Source organism: Mastomys coucha, unplaced genomic scaffold, assembly GCF_008632895.1.
Source record: "Mastomys coucha isolate ucsf_1 unplaced genomic scaffold, UCSF_Mcou_1 pScaffold5, whole genome shotgun sequence".
In the NCBI taxonomy this organism is placed as follows: domain Eukaryota; kingdom Metazoa; phylum Chordata; class Mammalia; order Rodentia; family Muridae; genus Mastomys; species Mastomys coucha.
In genome coordinates this window covers 70,122,718-70,143,637 of record NW_022196911.1, presented here as the reverse complement: position 1 = coordinate 70,143,637, position 20,920 = coordinate 70,122,718, and the positions used below count along the sequence as shown (strand labels likewise).

Genomic DNA, 20,920 nt, shown 5'->3' with positions numbered 1-20,920 from the left:
ACTCAGACTTCCTGGAAGAGACTCTTCTGAGCCTTCTGTCTTCAGTTCTCTTTCTTTCCTTTCGTAGCTTGGTCTGGTGTCAATTCGTAGTTCTGCCTCAGCTTCCTGGGTGAACTCACAAATTCTGCTATACTGCTATTTAATTAAAAAAAAAAGTATGTGTGTGTGTGTGTGTGTGCGCGCGCGCGCGTGTGTGTGTGTGTGTGTGTGTCTGTCTGTCTGTCTGTCTGTCTGTCTGTCTCCTCTCTCTCTTTCTCTCTGTGATGTAAGTCAGGTAGAGGCCAGAGGTCAATGTCTGCTGTCTTCTTCAATTACTTTCTACATTGCTTTTTTTTTTGAGACAGAGTCTCTCGATAAACCCAGAGCTCGTTGACTGAGCTAGGCTTCCTGCCAGTGAGTTTTCAGGGATTCTTCCTCTCTTCTCTGAGCTGTGGGCTCACACTGCTGTGCCCTGCTTTTTACATGGCTGGCTGGAGATCTGAACTCAGGTCCTCATGCTTGTGTGCAAGCACTTTGCTCATCGGTCCATTTCCCCAGAATAATTCTGGCCTCTATATTTTGTTTATCCTTGGATCCATTCTCCACGTCTATGCTTATTGTTATTCACTTCTGCTCTCTACAAATAGCATGAACAAATTAGTTGTAATTCTATGTTTTGGTCTAACTGACACTTTGCCCTATCCTGATACAGAATAGTTTGATCCAAAACTACAACCAATCAAAGTATGGTGTTGTGGAGTCTACTCCGAACACATACATCCACAGTGCAACTGCTGCACCTAAGGCTCAGGGAGCGGGGCTTGGTACAATTGTTAGAGTCAGAGGGATGAAGAGTGTTACTGTTAGGAGATGCTCCTAGAAAACTCAGAAGTTATACCTGTAAAGTTACACCATCATGGCTATCTAAACACGCCTGGGACAAAGATGATGCCAACAGATATGCTGACGTGTAAGGGGGGGATGCTCACAAGGCCTCAACCCTGCACAAAGATCTACAGACAAGTAAGAAACACTGAGAGCCAGGGAAAGTGTCTTCCCCAGGGATAAAAACACCGATTGTGTGTGTAATACCAAATGGTCAGCCATGCACATACACAAGCAACATTATACAAACTGTATAATGTATTGCAGATTATATTCATATGTTCAGGGACACACACACACATACCAGTAACAATAATTAATAAGAAGCCATGGATCTGAAATAGAGCAGAAGGAGAGTGGTCCTTGAGAGGGGTTGGGAGGAGGAAAGGAAAGGGAGAAATGACGTAATTGCATCATCATCATCATCATCATCATCACCACCACCATTTTTTTTTTTTTGAGACAGGGTTTCTCTGTGCAGCCCTGGCTGTTCTGGAACTCGCTCTGTAGACCAAGCTGGCCTCAAACACATAGAGATCCACTTGCTTCTGCCTCCAGAGTGCTGGGATTAGAGGAGTGTGCCACCACCACCTGGCTTTTTATATTATAATCTCAAAAAATAAAGTTATTAAAGACTCACAGCAATCCCAAACCATGAAAACCTAACCACAGTGCCGACCAACAGCCACAAACACCTCTCGCAGTCAGATGCCTCTGTTCTGATATACATTTGCACCTTGGATTGTTTTAAAGTTTCTTGGATTTTTTTTTTTTGTTGTTTTGTTTTTTTTCGAGGCAGAGTTTCTCTGTGTAGCCCTGGCTGTCCTGGAACTCACTCTGTAGACCAGGCTGGCCTTGAACTGTTTTAAAGTTTCTTATGAATGGAACCATGAAGGGTGTGTGCCTTTTGTACCTAGCCTGATGGTTTTGAACCCAACTGGTCGCACCTATTGGGCTTTTGTTTCTTTGTAATACTGAGTACCATTTCACCGGGTGGGTGTATCAACGTTTACTGATAGACACATTTGCCATTTTCAGACTTGATTATTTGGAATAAAATTTGCTTTATACATTTTCATATAAGTCTTTATGAGACTCCCACCGTGATCACTGAATCCTTGCCATAGACTTAGGATGGCATTGTGGCAATCTTCATTCATGGGGATGAAGACACAGAGGCATAGAATTAGTTCTTAGCCTGAGATATGCAGCTAGCAAAAACTGGAGGTGGGTTTCTAATCCCAATTCAGACCTCTCCGTATGTGGGGGTCTGTTGATTCTCAGGCTGTAGTATCTTACAAAGTTATTTGGGAGCCACTAAGATAGGCACAAATGGCCGCTCACCTCAATGTCTGTCAGTCCACAACCTCACCTCGCTAGCTATATCACCATAGAAGCTGATATCGATAAGAATGGTTTTGAATCGCCATGAAAAGGTTACATGAGATTGCCTTTGAAAAGGACAACACCATAAGACATTTAAAAGAAATGTGTAGCCAAGGTTGTTACAGTAACAGCAAGCAAACAAACTCAAAGTCACATCGGTATAATTCCTCATCTCCCAGACAGTCAAGCCCAGACTGTGACTGGGCATGTGAGATAGTATATAAATAATACATGTCTTAGAATCCACTCCATTCTTTGTGGAGCCAGGCAGAGAAGGTTTTTGGAGAGTCTGCCGGTTCTCGCCTCGAAGGGTGTTGTTGCTAAGCAATGTTACTAATATTATGGAGAGACAGCCTCCCTGAGACGTGTCTCAGCTCTAGAGACAACGTTATGGTTGCAAGTGGCTAAGCAGGTGGCAGCACCGAGAGTTCTGTGACCAATAAGATGAGGGGCCAGGGGACCCTGGGAGGAAAGGCAGCACTGTAGGCCACTTGGCCAAACAAGCGCTTTGTTTTCTGGAACGATCCCCGAGAAACCTCCATGCTAAAAAAAACACTGTCTAATGTTCATCAGAAACTGGGTACTCCAAAGAATTTCATTCAAATGTTCCCAGTGTGGGGAAAATTCAGTCACGCAGCTTAGCAAAAAATCAAAAAATCTGCAAGGGAGGGAGAGAGAGGGGGAGAATATGAATTTTAAGTATTTTGAGAAACTCAAGCAGTATTTTAAGCACTCCTCTCTTCCTTCTAAACATTCTTGATCCTCCGAATAGATCTCTGGAAAGTTCTGATTGAAATCACACCTTGAGTGCTTTCCCTAGACTCTGGGCATCCAAGGGGTGTGAAGGGCTGGATGCCCAGCTGGAGCAGGTTCCGTGGGTTTCCTTCCCGGGGAGTTCGGAAATGCCACTCGCTTTCCTAGACCTGTTTCCAAAAATCTGAGCTGGCTTGGGGCGGGGCCTCTGTTTGGTTGGATCGTTTGCCTACAGGAGCAGGACCGCTGCTTCAGGGGTGTGTGTTTTTTGGAGCATGAGGTTGGGCAGCGGTTCCTAAGGCTCCTTTAGAGTCTTGCCTGTGGATGGCTTCTTGTAGCTGTCACTGTGGGTATGGGCCCTTTTAGGGGCTGCTTGCCAGCCCTGGGAGGAGCTGTTGAGAGGAGAGTTGGTGTGCTGGCAAAGACTCTTCCTCTCTCTCATTTCAAAATGGAAACTGCTCTCCCACCTCGAATGACCTTCTCAGTCTTTCCCTCTTCCCACCCTCCGTCTGCCTTCCTGTCTCCCTCTCCCGCTTTCTTTTTCTCATCTGATGATGTAACTGTGTTGCTGTCCAGGAGGGGGCGCTGGTGTGCCTGCCAAGAAGGAACACCAGCGGGTTCATAGGGCATGGATGTGAGGTCCCTGTCAAAGTGTGAGGTGCCAGAGGGAGGCTGAGGAGTGATTTCTCCAGGAATGTGTGTACATACATGACCCTCAAAGTAGAAGTGTGTGTTGTTGTTATCCTTTGCTGTCTGAGGTATTTTTTTTAAAGCTAGAATCTTTTATCCTGTCTGTCTATCTATCTATCTATCTATCTATCTATCAATCGTACTCGTGTGCTCTACCTACATATTTACCTGATTGCCAGAAGAGGGCATCAGATCCTAGTATAGATGGTTGTGAGCCACCAATGTGGTTGCTGGGAATTGAACTCAGGACCTCTGAAGGAGCAGCAGACAGGGCTCAGTCCTTGAGGTATTTTTAAAAAAAGATTTATTTATTTATTATATGTAAGTACACTGTAACTGTCTTCAGACACACCAGAAGAGGGCATCGGATCCCATCTTACAGATGGTTGTGAGCCACCATGTGGTTGCTGGGATTTGAACTCAGGACCTTCAGTAGTGTAGTCAGTGCTCTTAACTACTGAGCCATCTCTCCAGCCCAAGGTATTTATTTATTTATTTATTTTTATAACTGTTGCTTTCCCTTAAAGGGTTGATGATACAGAGATTAGCTGGAGTCTCTATTCCTGCACAAAGGGAGGGACACTGCATCTGGAGACCTCTGGCTGTACCCTGGCTTTGAAAGCTCCTGGTGCCCGAATCTTTCTTTCTTATTTGCTTTGCTTCACAGCAGTGTCAGCCTAAGGTGGGAGTTGTCAGCTGGGGACTGTCTCTGAGACTGGGCATGCTGATTGCGTTCTGGCTTTCATGTGAATAGTTTCTGCAGCCACAGAAAGCCCTTTTCTTCAGGAGTAGGCATGCGTGTCTGTGTGTCGGAACTCACGGGCCCTGAGAGAGGCTGTCCTCTGTTCATGATTAACTTGCTTGCATTCCTCCTCCTAGGCCCCACCAGCCTTTGGGTTTCCCCTGCACAGGGGCTTCCTGGTACTTTGTTTTCAGAATACTGTGGGCTTTAAGGATGGTAGGTGAGGATACTGCTGGGGATCAAGGTATGGGATAGGACCCCGAAAGAGATTCCCCTCTGTGGCCACTCCTCTCTTCTGTATCTTTATTCCCTGTGGCCTGACCATGTCTATTCAACAGTGACCTGAGAATACCTTCTAGTCATTAATGTGAAAAATGTCCCTTTTCCATTTTTCTTTCAAACTGTGATTTCTTCAAAGACCACACCTTGGTTTGGTGCAAATGTCTGGCTGAAACTTCAGATTCACCTGTTTTTCTGAATGAGTGAGATCAGTATGGAGGTTGATTTAATCAGTCTTCTAGTTTTCACTACACTGATACCAATGCTTCAACGTCGGTAAAAAAGCAGGTTGATGCAAAGACAACACATGTAGAAGTAAATAACTGACAGTCTGACATTAAGACTAAAGGTTGGGAAGGTGGCACGGGATGGTCAATGCTGGGACCCACTGTCTGGGCCACACTGTACCTGTTTGTTGGACATGGGCTTATTTGCAGTGAGGTATGGGTTAGCTCTTTGCAGTTAGCAATGACCTGGTTGGATAACAATAGCCGAGGATAGTCTTCCGTCTCTGACCCTCACTTGTCTCTTGCATGAGACTGGATTCATCTTGTTTAACAGATGCTGATAGAGCAGCAAGCCTTGGAAACATTGGTTTCCTTGCCCCTTTGTGTTTCCTGGATGGGGTGCATGGCTGCCATGGGGCGTTGGTGACAGACTTGGAGGTGGATGAAGGGCTCCATGGAAGGAAACAAGGGCTCCACTTTCCAGCAACCAGGGCTGAAAGTTGCTAGTGTTTTGGAGATACTTTTTTTTGGGGGGGGGGGAGCCAAGAGAGCCCAGAATCCCAAAATAAGAATGTATAATGGAACCCACTTGATGGAGAGATTTTACACCTTCTTTTAATGCCTTTGTACCTGCTGTGCACTTGACCTGAACTAACTCCCCGGCAAGGCAGTGGGGGATGGATGGGAGCTGTTTACACCGCTCACCAGCTGCAGACAGACTTTCCATTCAGATTTTACCTTTCTCTGTGTGTGAATAAAATATACCCCATGTGGGCCACCCTCCCTGCCACGCACATAGCTGAAGCTGTCCATCAATTATCCTGGAGGTGCTAAGTGCTCCTAGGGGCTCCAGAGGCCCTGCACTCTGTGTGGAGGCTATTTTTGTTTCTCCATTTGAGAACACTCACTTCCCATTCTTTCCCCCCAGGCAGATTCTGAAGTCACCCCTGGTGAAATCCTCGCAGCTGCCTAACTGCCTAACCCATGGGTGGGGCCTGGGGGGGGGTCACTCCAGTCCGGTTATAAATAGAAGTCCGTGGGCTGTATCTGTGATCCCCCCCCACCACTCAGGAGGCTTGCAAGGGCCCAAGGCCATTGCTAATGGATGCTTCATAAATAGACCAGGTGCATTTTGGAATCACCTTGGGGCTGCTTCTCTCTGCCCCAGCTCTAGTGGTAGCTAGGAGCTGAGCTCACCGGAGAGTCCTTACTGAAGCCCACGGTCCTGGAGTTCATTTGCAGCACCCCCCCCTCCGCTCTTTGATACAGTCCTCTTCGCCCCTGTATTTTCTGTTTGCTTGAACACCAGACTGTGTAAAAAACAAGGCAAATTGCTAAGGGACCTCTTTGGCCCACCAGGGCTGTTTCCAAAGATGGGCTAATTGGTTTGTTTTAATTCCTTTCACCCCCACCCCTTCCATGCCCGATTCCTTTCCCCCAAGGGGGCAAGGCAGTTAGTTATGCTTCAAGGGCTAAGGGGGCTGGGAGGCCCCCGCGGTAAATGGAAGCGATGAAGGAGGGGACTCTAGAGTGAGGCCGGGTGCTGATTCTGTTATGACTCAGGCCACTGCCTCTTCCTTAGCTAAGATCTGAGGCGTTCTGTGTTCAAGTCTGAATGGAGCTTGCATATGCTGTGCGGGGGACCTGAGGGTCCGAAGGGGTGGATGCGGGCTCAGGACCCGAGACTCGATGCCTAACCTGGTCCTTTAAGAAGAGGCAAGTCCGGTGAAGTCGATTACCAACCAGGTGTGGTTAAATTCCAAGGCCGGGAAAAGAAATGTTAATGGGAGCTGACCGCGGCTGATCCTTACAGCATCGCTCACAACAATCCTTTCGCGGATTCCAGGTGGTGGAACGGGAGGTAGCATTTTTTTTTCCCGATCGCCCTCCTCAAGTAACCCTGCCCCATTCTTGACTGGTCGCGGGCCCGCCTAAAGTGGGACCCCGGGGTTCGAGACCTTGGCGGTGGCCACTCGAAAAGGCGGTTTATCTAGGATGGAGGGAGGGTGGTGGTGGACGCGCGTTTCTTCTCCGAGTGTGTTTTTCTACTCTGCTATAAAGCCAGTGACAGCATCGGAGAAGTATCCCGGCGGGCTGGCATGAGAGCTTGTCAGCTTGGGAGGGAGCCTGAGACAGCCAGAGGGGTCAGGGGCCCGGGGGCCGGGCGCGGGAGACAGGGATCCAGACACCGGGCTCAGGGGAGAAAAGGCCGGGGCCGGCGCGCTCAGGGTAGAGTGCGAATCCGGACGTCGAGCCCCGCAGCGCCCGGCGCTTTCTTTAGTTCGCTATCCGATACCTTGCTCTTGCTTGGTTCAGACGCCCGAGCTCAGGCCGAGCTTCAGGTCGAGCTGCCTGCGCTCCCTTGGGTCAGGTCTCCTGTTCTCCCGAGTTCTATGGCCGAGTTCCCTAAGGTTGCCTCGCGGGTCGGGTCGCCTGCACTCCCTAGGGTCTCAGCCTGCCCCGGGAGTCAGCAGCCCCAGCGCGGGAGGCGGGGCCGGGGCGGGGCCGGGGCGGGCGGTGCGTCGTAGCGGGAGGCCGGGAGCCGCTGGCCCGCCGCGCCCGGAGCGAGCCTCGGAAATGCCCGCGCTGGGGGAGCGGACGCCGGCCGCCCTGCCGGCCCCAGGGAGAAGCTGAAGGTCGTCGGGAAGTGAGCGCCCAGTCACCTGACCCTCGGGCGCACCTAGGCGGGGCGGGGCCCATGCGAGGCGGGCGGCAGGGGCCGGGGCGCGGGCAGCGCGGAGCGCGCGGAGCTGGGGCGGCGGGGACGCGCGGCGGGCGAGGGCGCGGCTGGGCACCGCCGGCGGCCTCGCCATGTCCCAGCCGGCCGGGAGGATGCATTGCCGAAAGGCGGGGATCCGAGCCGCCGTGGTGCTCATCGGACTCCTGCACAAATCTCGAAAACAGAATAAAGAGAAAAGGTAAAGCTGGCGGCACCCGGTCCCCTGTCCTCACTCGCAGTGAATTCCAGTTGTCTTTCGGGTGGACTTTTCTCCTTTTGGCTCCTTGTTGGATAGGAAAAAAGCCTGGCTGGCTCTGACCGGACACTGGCGGAGTTGGAGGGCCCCCAGATCTGACCTTTACGGATCCCGGTACCCATCCCGAAGCCTGCAAAGAGGAGAGACTTGAGCTACTGTCCGTGGCTCAGCACAAGCTTCTCTGTAACTTGGCTGAGCCCGCGAGCTGCCTTCCTGGCTCCGCGTGCTCTGTGCTTGGGTGCCGGCAGGCGAGGACCAAGTTTGGAGGTGGCTCAGCCTCCGCCTCCCTACCGTGTCTGTTTTTGGGTGTTCCCCTCTTTGACTCTTTTCTAGCGATTGCTCGCACTTCAGTTTGCTACTGGGCGTTAAAGATTGTTTTGTAGGCTGTTTCAGGGACACCTTGGACATCTGCGTCGGGGAGGGGCGGGGAGTTGATGGTGGTGGTGGGGATGCAGGGAGTAGAGTCTGAGGCAGCTGCCTGGGCTCTAGCCCCCAAACGCAGACTTGACAGCCATTAGACCTCAGGGAGCTGCTCTCGTAGGTTATGGCCATAACCTACTATTTCTGCTAGGGTCCTAGCAGCTGCCTGACTTACAGGGGTATTGCTTGAGGAGTTTTGAAGTGGATATTGTTGCACCTCCTCTTAGCCCCCCAAGGACATCACAGTCACAGATGCCTGGGAAGTGACTGTGTCTGAGGGTGCTGGGCAGGGAAGAAGAGGGCTTTTAAGAATATGGTCTAGGTCATGTCTGGTCCTTCTTGTTCCCATTTCCCCAAAATGTGGATTAATGAGATGTTTCCCACAGCATAGGATGAGACGCCAGGAAAATGATTAAGATGGTTGAGTATGAAATAACATTGAGTCACTTGGTAAGAAAGTTCTTTCCAGTTCTCTACCCATCCCCACGATTCCTTCAAAGGAAAAGCTCCCGCACAGTGGGGCAGTCTGGCCTCGACACCTTTAAGACTCTTCTTGCTTATGTTCCTTTTGTAACCCAGGGCTGGCTGGGCTGGCTCAGGCTTTTTAAGTGGGAGAGAGGATCTGTCCAGAAGGGAGATCATTTTGTTTCAAGGAGTCCTTCCTAGTTACCATTAGTGGAGCTCATTTTTCCATTTGTGGCAGTAATGCAAGGCATTACTTGACGGTGGGCAGCCCCCAGAATGCATCTGTTCAATCGAAATAATTGTAATAAAAATCTAAGTGTTGAGGCTGGAGAGATGGCTCAGTGGTTAAGAGCATGTCCGGCTCTTCCTGAGAACCCTAGTTCAGTTCCCAGCACCCATGTGTGGTGTGAGTGAGGGATGGGGGCTGTCTCTTGGATGCCTGTAAGTCTAGCTCCAGGGGATCTGAAACCTCTGGCCTCTCAGGGTGCCTTCATTCACATGTGCAACCCCCCAACATAGACACAGATGTGAAAATAATAGAATCTTAAAAAACAAAAATAAGTGGCACTGAATGTGCCCGAGATCCTTCAGGTGTACCGAGGGTGTCTGACGCTGAGAACACCGGTGTCCAGCAGAAAGGCTGCCGGGAGAACCAGGAGTCCAGTGCTCTGGGTTTGGGACTCTTTGCCCTTGGGTCCGGATTCCTTTTCTCTTTGTACATACTCTGTAGAGGAGGCACCAATGGGCCAACCCCCTGGCACTAGAAGGATGGATGAGTGGCTAGTCTTAGGCTCTGTTTTGAGGAAAGAAAAAGAAAATGTGTTCCATAAAAATGCAAATTTAGCTGGGCTTGATGGCCAAGGCCTGTGATCCCACCTTACTCAGGAGGCTGAGGCTGAGGCTGAGGCTGCCGGAGTAGAGGTTTAAGGCCTATCTGAGCTTCAGAGTGAATTCAGGACAAGCCTGGGCAACTTAGTAAACCTTTGTCTCAAAAAATGAGGGAGGGTTGGGAATATGGCTCGGTAGTAGAGCACTTTCAATAGATTCCATCCTGAGCAGGAAGACAGGAGGTGGATGGCAGATGCGTCCAACCAGCTACAAATGTAGAACTTTGAGCCTTAACTCACCTATTGACTATGAGGTAATGGTATAGGTTTCAATTCTTTGGGCTTCACATTCTGAATGCACACCAAGGGCTTGCTTAGGCTCAAGTGCTATAATGTGGTGAAGAGGTAGTCGAAAAATCTCCAGTGCTCTTGAGGATGAAGGGGGTGTGGTTTGTATGGCTCCCATCTCTCACTGGCCCTGTGCCCTTGATGACTAAGGAAAGATGTCTGGTGGCAGCAGCCTTACCAGTAGTGGTCAAGGCATATCATGTACAGGCAAAGGAGGCAGAGAGATGGGCATAGGTTGGGGCTAGACAATGAGGTAGCAGCAGATGGGGGTGGGGGGGCCTGCAGGGGAGAGGTCTGCTGGGGTAAGGATACCTCGTGGTGATCTGCCCTTCCTGGATGCTCTCAGCTGTTGACTGCCAGCCAGGCAGACAGTAGTAGTCGTCCTTCACCCTTAGCTTCATCTGGTGCTTCTGTTGTTATAGCCCGATGCCTCTAGCCACGCACTCACCTTCTTCACAGAGCATATTGGCTTTATCTTAGTGTGAAGTTTCTGCCTTTTTTTTTCTTCTGGAGTTTTTGTGTCTTTTAAGTGTCTGGAATCAGTGTGGTGCAACTATTGACCCTCACTCTGTGGGTGCCCACTGGCCATGGGGAGTCTAGGGTCAGGTGGCAGCTGCCAGCTCTGGCTAAGCCTTCTCCAAACTACGTGCTGGGTGTTAAATTTGCAGAGTTCCTCCTTCCATTTCCTCTCACCATGGGGTCAGCTCAGACCCAGGCCCCTCCCCATCCTTCCGGAAGGTTTGATCCATCCATCGATCTTCCCAGCACCTAATTGACAGGCATATGCAGAGAAGACTCTGGGCTCTTTGCCTTCAGGGCTGAAATGGTCACGTGTAGCTGGTACTGATGTTCTAGTGGTCCTTGCCATCTCTTTTCTGTGCTGCTTGGAGATAGTACGCGCTATCTGGATGTGCCAGGGAAAGTGTGTTTTATGGGCCAGAGGTCCGGAGATTCTTTCAGGGTCTCTTAGTAGGTCCTAAGAGATGTGCTCAAAGATCCAACCTCAATTTACCCGTTTTAGAAATTTGCATGAGTTCATCAGTCTTAAAAATTATTATACTTACACGTGTGTGTGTGTGTATGTGTGTGTGTGTGTGTGTGTGTGTGTGTGTGTGTGTGTGTGTGTGCATGCTGCAGAGAAGATATAGAGTTCAGAGGACAACTTGCTGGGGACAGTCCTCTCCTACCGTGTGGGCTTTGGGGATTCAACTCTGACCCTCAATCTTGCTGGCAGAGGCATTTGTCCTCTGAGCTATTGCTCCAGCCTGGCTCACCAGTCTTAATAGACCTCTTCCAGAGTTTGGAACGGCCTGGAGGTTCTGTCTCCTTTTGGCTGCCTGCAAGGTTCCTGTCATAGGGGAGCTGGCCAAATTAGTGCTGCGTTTGAGGAGAGCTTGGATCTGACATCTCTTATACTGTAGCTTGAAATCACAGTGTAAGGAATTCCTTTAACATGAGTTGGTGGAGAAGAGCCTGCTTTCTTTTACACCAGGTAGATGGGGGAGAGGCCCAGAGCACCTTTTTGTAGGATATGAGGGTTGTGGGAAGTTGGGCCTTGTCACACAGGCCTGCAATTCCAGCTGCCCAGGAAGCCAAGGCAGAAGAATCAAAAGTTCAAAACCTGCCTGGGCTACAGAGTGAGTTCAAGACCAGCCTGGACAATTTAGGCAGACCCTGTTTCAAAGCCGAGTGAACTGAGGGCTGAAGTTGCAGGTCTTTGTTGAGTACTTGCTTAGCATGTGTGTGAGTATGGGGACACACAGACCCCAGGCTGGGAATTGAACTCACATCCTCTGCATGTGCTTTGAACCACTGGGCCATCTTCCCAGCCCAACAGTATAATTTTGTAATCTATCTAGTCAGTATTCTAATTTTTCCATCATCATTCCAAAACCTTTTAAGGTTTTCTGAGTCAAGATTCAGAGAATCAAGTGGGATGGGTGTACTTCTCAATCTACAATTTTGTTTTCAAATTCTTTTTATTTTTATTACAACGTATTTATTGAAGGAACGAGCCTTCTCTGCCTCCTTTGTCTCCCCCACCCCAGGGGCTTGCCCTCACTAAGCAGATGCTTTACCACAGAACCATAACCTTAGCTTGGATTGTTATTTGTGAAGTTTCCCACAGTGAGGGCTTTGTGGTCAGTGATCCTGATGTTGTTTACTGAGCTCTCTCACCTGACATGTTATCTGTGAGTTATCATATAGGTTCAGACTACAGGCTCCGTCAGGGTTCAGTTTGGTGAACCCTGAGGTGCTTGCCTGACTAAACTGCTGGAGGTATGTGCTATCTTTTGGTGAGCTAGCAGCTATGGGTTCTTGAGCTTTGGACCTGGTGTCCAGGAGGAGACGTGATTTGGAGACAGCCCTGTGAGGAGCTGGCTGATGTAATTTAAGTCTGAGCCTGTGAGGTGTCCAGGAGCCCAGGCCTCCCAGCCCCAGTGTTCCAGAGCTGAAAGAGGCACAGGGCAGAAACCCATCTACTTCCCACCCCTGAAGACACGGGAGCTTGTTCTTGCCCTGGGAGGTGGCTGAGGCCTTCTGATTCTGAAGGGGCAGTCTCCTGCTTCTTCACATCTGATGTTGGGTTGCTACCTGCTTGGTTAGCTGTCGTCCTTGTTTCAAAGAACAAAGATCTCCTTTTAACCAATTTCCCATGATTAATTTCTCTAAGCATTTGAGAGTCAGATCCTTGGAGTCTAATGGACAGAACCCAAGGCATAAATGAATTGATTTGATTTCTCTTGAGCTACTGTTTAGTTTGGAGATAGAGTCTCACTCTGTAGCCCAGGGTGGTTTGAACTCTCAATCCTCCTGCCTCAGGCTCTTGAATATTGAGATTAGGTGTCTGCATCACCACAGGCTTGGGAGCAATTAGTTTACTGTCCCATTTTGTGCCCTTGCTTCTAGCTCTTTATTTTTCTTTCTATTCTATTCTATTTTATTTATTTATTTATTTTTTTGAGACAGGGTTTCTCTGTTTAGCCCTGGCTGTCCTGGAACTCACTCTGTATAGCCCTGGCTGTCCTGGAACTCAGAAATCCGCCTGCCTCTGCCTCCCAAGTGCTGGGATTAAAGGCATGTGCCACCACTGCCTGGCTGCTTCTAGTTCTTATCTGGGAGTTTGAAAGAGTCACATAAAATCAAGCCTTTTACCCATAGAGAAAAGCCTTGTGTTCCCCTGGTTCCTCATTGTATCTCAGAGGAAAGCCAACAGCAGCCTTACCTCCTCCCACCATGTCCCACGATCCTTTTTCTGCTGCAGAGTCCTTCCTTCTGTCCCTGGAACTTATCAGCATGTTCTTGCCCCAGGCCCTTTGCACCTGCTGTTTTTGACTTAATTGACTGTTACTTTCTCCGATGGACTCCTGCACCATCTCCCCCCAAAGCTCCCATGGCCAGGTAGTCTAAGCCTTCAATTCAGTTGCTCTTACTTTGCTATGATTTACTTATTTTGTCGTGCTTATTCGAACTGATACCCAGTTCATGCAATAAAAGTTGTATTGGTGGTTAAGTTTCTCTAGGATGTGAATGGAGACCAGTGGCTTTGCCAATGTCACATCTGAATCTTTATTGTCTAGAACAGGAGATGTTTGGTGGGATACTTGTTGAATGAGTGGAGGGATGCGTAAGAGGTGGTGGCCTCCCCAAGTAAAATGTGCTCATAGCCTGGGTCTCCAGTAGCCTGTCAAATGGTGTAGTGCCATTCTGGGGCAGGTTTTAAGGTACCCTTTTCTCATCTTAGGCCATTCCGTGAGATCTCAGGGAGAAAGGCAAAGAATGGCTCACTCATCTTCTCATAATTCTCCCGATCCTTTTCCTGCCTGTGCACGATGTTGGGACCCATAGGCACGAGGAACTGGGACCAGCCCTGACTGTCCCTAGGCTGGGCAGGGCACTTGGACTGTCCTTGGCCCTGGATTCTGAGAATTCCCGTCCCAAGCTGCTTCACAAGAGGCAAAGTCAGATTCTCTTCATTATGGCAGAGAGGCCAGTGGGCGTCTGAATTAGTGAACAATTGCTATTAGCTAATACATCTTTCTCTCTAAACAGTTTTATCTCTTTGGAGTCTGCATGGTGCACAGATGGCTCTCTACCATGGGATTGCCAAATAGAGGGCTTGCCAGGCCTGCTCGGTTCGACCATCGAAAGTCAGAGCTGCCCGAGGGCCCAGGAAGAGTCTAAGTCATTTTCACCTGAGGCCTCCCTCCAACCACAGCCCCAGCCCCTGCCAACTGAGGTTCTTGCCTACCCAGTCCATAAAAAGCAACTGAGGTAGGCAAGATGTTTCCAGGTGGACAAGTGCTTTTTATTTTAATAGCTATTTTGAAAAATGAGTTCTGGCAAGCTACCCTGGTTTTTCCATGCGTGGAAGTTACATAACATTTTAAAAAAGCAAAATTGTTTAAGTCAAAAATTGCAAGTCAATTTAAAGAAAAGTGTTAGGAAAGTCATTGTCAGGTGGTATTGGGATTTGGGGAAGATCGGGAAGGTGGTATGAAAATGCCTGAGGTTTGGGAAGTTTCTTATGGACCACCAAACACCAGTGTCCCAGGAGTGCTGAGAGTGGATGAGGCTTGTAAGAAACCAGTAGATCATGATTCTGTCACTTATTTCTACATGTATGTCTTTGTGTGTATGTGTGTGCTCTTCATGCACATGCCATGGTGTTCACGTAGAGGTCAGAGGTCAGCTCTGTGGGAGTTGGTTCACTCCTTCCACCATGTGATGTCTCAGTATACAAGGAAGGTCATCTCTCCTGGTGGCACACACCTTTACCTGACGAACCTTTTCTCTGGCTCTCATTTTCATTTTTAAAAATTATTTTTATGTGCATGTGTGTATGGTGTACACACATGTGTGTATATGTGTGTTTGTGTACACCTGTGCATGTGTGGGCCTAAAGTTGATGACGGTTCATTACTGTTTCCTTTACTGAGACAGGTCTCTTGCTGAGCCAAGTAGCTCACCAATTGCTGCTACGCTAACTCACCATCTTGGCTGGGAAGTCCCAAGTCCTTGCTTCCCAAGTGTTGGGATTGCGATGGTGTGGCTGCCTAGCTTTGACATGGGTCCTGGGGATCTGAACTCTGGTCCTCATGCTTGCAGGGCAAGGGCTTTAACCACTGAGCCACCTTCACCAGTTCCAAACCAATGCATTTTGTAGCTTTCTATTTATTAGTCCTTGAGCTAAGGGCTTACGTGTCCATCTTTATGAATTCTGCTAGGTTTTTTTTTTCCTACTTTAGTTTTCAGTGGGACTGATGGAGACTAAACCCCGGGCCCCTGATTGAGTTATAGCCAGTCAGACTATAATCCAACCCCTTAGCTCTGCTAGCTATTTGCTATCTCCTCTGTTCTCGAGGAGCTGAGACTTGGAGGCCTAGAACAGCGATAAGCACAGCTAGAAGTGGAACATCAGGCGCCTAAACCCATTTGAAAGGCTGCGTAATATCTTTTGCTTTGAGAATGGGGTCTTGTTGTATAGCCTGGAAACCACGATCTGACGTCTTCAGCCACCCCAGTCCTGGGACTACCAGGGTCCGTTCCCACACTCTAGGTGGCCGTGCTTCTGACTCAACCACCTCAGTCAGTTTTGTTGTTGTTGTGCCTGAGAGAAACAGCATAAAGGATGAAAGTTGTATTTTAACTCCCAATTTCAGGTGTGAGCCTGGGATCAGTCAGCCACCACCATTGTTATGAGCCTGTGAAGGGGCAGAACATCCTGGTGGAGATGGTGGAATGGGGTGGTGAGGAGCAGAGTAGAGGTGTCCACCACATCACAGTAGTGGGAAGCAGACGGATGAAGAGGAGGGGTCAGGGACAAGATTCCCTTTCCAAAGGCATGCCTTCAGTTGCCTATGTCCTCTAACACACCCTAGGTCCATTCAGCTATCTGTGATGTCAGAGTTCTCTTGTTCCAGTAACTCCTCAGGAGCCCAACAGTTGGCAAGCAAACCCTTAATAAACACACAAGCCTTAACACCGTGGGCATTTAAAAATATTTATTTACTTTTATTTTATGTATGTGTGTGTGTGTGTGTGTTTTGCCGACTTGTATGTATGTGTGTAACATGTGTGCCCGGTCCCTGTGGAGGTCAGGAGACAGTGTCAGGTCTCCTGTAAGTGGAGTTATGGGCAGTCGTGAGCCATCTCCCTAGCCCCCAGAGGCTTTTGGAGATTCAAGCCACAATAAAGGTTCAGAACCTAAGATAAGCACCTTTGTAGTGCCTGGCTGGATATAAGCTCTCTATGCATGTTGTGGCTTCTGTTACTAATGTATGGACGTGTCGTATACATGATAAGGATGCACATTTTAAGGAGAGAGCACCTGTGTAGACACCACCCAGATAAAACAGACAGATTTATTTTTTTCTCTCTTTAAAAGTATGGTCTCTTTCTCTGTAGCTCAGGCTTCCTTGGAACTTGCTGTATAGCCCCAGGCTAGCCTGAACTCAGGATCCTTCTATCCCTGTCCCCCAAGGACTGGAATTACAGTTGTGTGCCACTGTGCTCAGCTCAACATTGGGGTGAATGGGAGCCCTGGGTCTTCTCTCCAGAGGATGGTGTGAGGGAACAAAGGCTGGTTCCTAGGGCTGAGTGAACTTGGTTTGACCTTCTCTTCTTCCAGACATAGTCAGTGAGAACCTGGAGCCAATGCTGTGATTATTCACTGCCCTTGGAGCAAGGGTGCTTTAAAAAAATGTCACTTGCTTTTAAGCTTATCAGCTGTGAACACACTGTTTTGTGAAGGCTGGTGCCTTAGCCAAGCCCTCCAGGAGCTGGGCACCTCTCTGGAGACACACTGGCCTCATGAGTGCCCTGAGATGGCTGGTTCTGCCGGAGCCTTGGGGGTTAGCCTACTTCTCTGTAGGAAGAAGGGTCAGGCCTTTTGGTGAGACTCTCCCTCCCTTGTGTCTTTTCCTGCCTTTGCCTGCCTTGTTCTATTTCTTTTCTGTAAAGGTTGTTACTAACCATACAGAATGCTGTAAGGTAGACTGAGGCAGGACAGGTGATGGCTCCCGAGGTCACAGGCAAGGTCACAGGCGAGTACTCTCGGTGGTAAAGCACCGTATCCAGCTCCGGGAGGGCATGCTGGTTGGGAGTGGCTGCAGGGAACTCCTGTCTTTCACTGTGACAGCAGTGTCATCCTTGCACCCAGGAACTTGCACCCTGAAGCAGAGGTCAGAAAGTGGCTCCTGCAGGGTCCTTAGACCCGTAGGGAACCTTGCAGCACACACTGCGGTGGGTGTCAGGGATACGGAATGGATGGTAGAGAATCAGTCCTGTCTGGTGGCGCTGCCATCCGCTGGAGTCTGTGCTAAGTTCACACATCAGGTCTCTCTCTCCCTCTCTCTTTCTCTCTCTCTCTCTCTCTCTCTCTCTCTCTCTCTCTCTCTCTCTCTCTCTCTCTCTCTCTCTCTCTCTCTCTTTAGCTCCATTTATCTCTATTTTATGTGTATGGGTGTTTTGCCTGCATGTATGCCTGTGTGCTACGTACATGCCTGGTGCCACAGAGGTGAGAAGAGGGCATTGGATTCTCCAGAGTTGGAGTTACAGATAACCACATGTGTTAGCCACCACATGGGTGCTGGAAATCAAACTCGGGTCCTCTAGAAGAGCAGCCTGTGCTTTTGACAACTGAGCCATCTTTCCACTACTTTTTTTTTTTTTCCCTTGAACAGGGTCTCATTGTATAGCTCTGGCTAACCTGGAACCTGCTACGTAAACCAGGCTGGCCTTGAAGTCATGGATCTTTTCTTGTCTTTATGTTTTTTCCCCTTAAGTTTATATAGTAAGGTTGTAGATTCCGTGTTATAATTCTGTTTTTCAGCCTTTCTTAGAGAAACCAGTAGCTCTGACAATGCTCCTGGGGCCTTCCCTAAAATGTGGGCCACCTGTTCGCTGATCTCTATGTGTCTCCACCTGCCCACAGGGCTTTCTGCCTCAGCCTCCATGCACAAGATGTGAGAGGCCTAGCGTGCGGAGTTCTCAGGGTAAGCCCAGCCTTGCCTCTGCCTTGGCTCCGCTGGCTTGGGATAGGTGCATTGTGATCAGTCCAAGGAGACCTGCCACTGAGCTGGGCTCCCTGTAGGAGCTGGCTGAAATGGTGCCGTGGACCTGCCTTGGATGCTCTTCTTCCCTTGACCCTGGAATGGACCCTCACAGAACATGACAGAAATTATGTATTACACAAACTTAGGAAAATATAAAAGGGGGTGGGGTCAGAGTGTGGCTGGAGACTCTATTTTGGGTATGCACTGGGCTGGGGACATGCATGGTGCCTCATTTTGGGTATGCACTGGGTAAAGGGGCATGCCTGTGGCACCATCCTGGGCATGCACTAGGCTGGGAGTCCAGATGGAGTCTACTCTGGCCTCACTCTGGGATGCTGCCTGGGCCTCACTTAATTTTATTTCCTGTAATGTCAGTTATTTTCATTCAGTCTGTTTTTCATAGTGTCTCCTGTCACCCAGCTTGTGTAGCCGCTCTGGGACAATCTGATGCCTAAGTCCATCTTTCTCCCTCTCCTACTCAGTGTGTGGCATCCCTGGTCAAAGTACTTAGCTTGCTGTGCTTGCATTTCAGCACCCAGGAAGGGGATTGTAGGGAAGGTGACTAGGCTCAGAACAGAACTCCAAACATAAACCCTAAGGCACCTGAGCACACCACACACACACAGGTGCACGCACACTTATGCATACACACACTCATGCACACATGCATGCACACACACATATGGAAAGGACAGGACAGGTGTCTGGAGCAGCCAGACTTCTTCTGAATTCTTGGTGGAAGCTGAGGGGTGAAGGAGCATCAAGTTGGGGGAGGGTGTGTCATATTAGGGCCTCAGAAAAGCTAAAAAGGGGCATCCTGGCTGCCTGGCAGCTGTCCTCACTAATTAGACAGGAACTGCAGGGCCTGGCTGCAGCCACGGTTACCCACATGCTCTGTATTTTAATAGGACATATATTTTAATAAGCTATTTAACCCAAGATGCAAAAGCAGAAAGTATAACGGTAACAGAAACATGCTTTCTGAAAAAAAGACTCGAGCGTGTTCTGGGAAAGGCTTCTGAGTATGACATCAACAAAGACAAACCCTGGTAGCTGAGAAGGCCTCCCAAGGGCATGGCCATGTGGAGGCTGGACACAGGCTGAGGGGGAAGTGACGGGAACTGTGGCACCTGGGTCCATATCACTGTCCCTCTCTCTGTACCACACCTCATTTCTGGAAAGCACCTTTAGCCTGCACAGTACCACCGGTCCTGTTCCCGCTCTTAAATACAAATGTAAGTTGCAGCCGTTTGTGGAAGTGGGTATGTTCTAAATATCCAACTCCTGTGTTCTCTATTGGTGTATGTGGAGTACAAGTGTGTGCTAGTGACCATGTGTCAGGGTCATCGGGACAAGACCCTCTCCTTCCGACTCAAGCAAGAGAAACCTGCTATGTCAGGGGAGAACCCAAGGCAAAAAAAGTATGGGTCCTGAAGTGGTATTTGGGAAGTCAGAAGCCAGGGATAACCCCCATGAAGGACATCACTCAGTTGCTGGCTAGATGGCTCATGACTGGGCAGGATTTTCATTAGGAGAGAGTGGTGGAGAACTGCTTTCTAGCTAGGTTGACTGTAGTATGGATTTCACCTGGGCAGTGGTGGAAATGAGGCTGTCAGGGTGGCCTGAGGGCATGATGAGGCTGGTGTTGAGTGTCAGGGAAAGAAGGCCAGGTTAGACAGTGGAAGGCTTGCCTGCTCCACCTTCCCCAGCCTCCAGGCAGTGTAGCATCCCAGGGCAGGATCAGCCGCGTGGCACCTAAAACTCTGTTCTGTACTGTGTGTCCAGCTGCAGTCCCATTAAGCAGAGGCCAGAGAGTCTGTGCCTTATAGGAATGGCAGAGTTTTACCCCAAATAACCCCGCTTCTGATTGTTTTTTATTTGTTTGGAATTTTGGGCTAGGGTCACACTCTACAGCTTAGTCTGACCTCATACTTGTACAATCCTGCTTTAGACTCCCTAGTGCTGGGATTATAGGTTATGAGCCACCATACCCAATTCTGACTGGTAATTTATCTGAAGTGTCAGCAACAGTGGGGCTGGAGAGATGACTCAGTGGTTAAGAGTTCCTGCTACTGTTGCCCAGCACTTGGGTTTGGTTTCCAGCATCCCCATGACACCTCACAACTGTCTGTAACTTCAGTTCCAGAGGATCTAACACCCTCTCTGGCTCCTTGGGCACTGGGCATACATGTGGTGTACATACATACATTCAGGTGAAGCTCTCACATTAACAAAACAAAACAAAACAAATCTCTACCTTTGAACGTCGCCTAGAGGGACAGGCTGCCTCTGGTGTCAGGAGTCAGGGTTTTGTGCCCATTCCTGGTTCTGGGAGAGAAGGTGCTTGGCTGAGCACAAAGGAAGGGTGGCCTGAGGAAGTTGTGCTGTTGGCAGTGGGCAGGTAGGAACCCCAGCAGTGGCTGTCTCCTGGCTGAATGGGTTAGTTGGTCTTGGGTCAACCTTGCATTTCTGGCTGGAAGCTCAGCTGTTGATCTCTCCCAGACTGAGGGTGTCCTGGCTGTGCTGAGTGAGGCTTTTTCTGGTAGGGCCAGCAGCTTGGGGTCTCTGGTCTCCTGCAGTATGCTCAGTATGGGACTCCCTTTCTTGAGGCTGTCTTGAGCAGTGAGGCTGTCAGACCTTGCCTGAGAGAACAGGTTAGCCTTGCGCTGAACCTTTGGCTCTAGGACTGGGCAGTGCTTCCAATCCTCTTCTATTAATGTATCATGGGACCCAGTTGTCCATCACGCAGGAGAGCCTGCATTTCTTGGGTTTAGTCTGTTTGTAGTTCTTCTAGCCCCAGGCTGAGAGCACTTTTGTTCATAGGGCCCTGGCTGAGAGTGGAGCTGCTTCTGTGTGGTCCACTCCCCTGCTGGGGGACCAGGCCCTG

At 49.4% G+C, this 20,920-nt stretch overlaps 1 protein-coding gene across 5 annotated transcripts in view; it reads left to right on the top strand.

Moving 5' to 3' along the window:
* The window catches only part of Rap1gap2 (RAP1 GTPase activating protein 2), a 211,779-nt gene that overhangs the window by 60,643 nt on the left and 130,216 nt on the right, over nt 1-20,920 (top strand). Inside the window, exon 1 of one of the 5 annotated variants that reach the window (XM_031350654.1) lies at nt 7,463-7,859. The exons of 3 other annotated variants lie outside the window; for them this stretch is intronic. In XM_031350654.1, coding sequence (XP_031206514.1) covers nt 7,753-7,859 — 107 coding nt within the window. In that variant the 5' untranslated portion in view covers nt 7,463-7,752. Of the gene's footprint in view, nt 1-7,462; nt 7,860-20,920 lie in introns of those variants that run through there. One more of the 5 variants, XM_031350656.1, reaches the window with a different exon arrangement.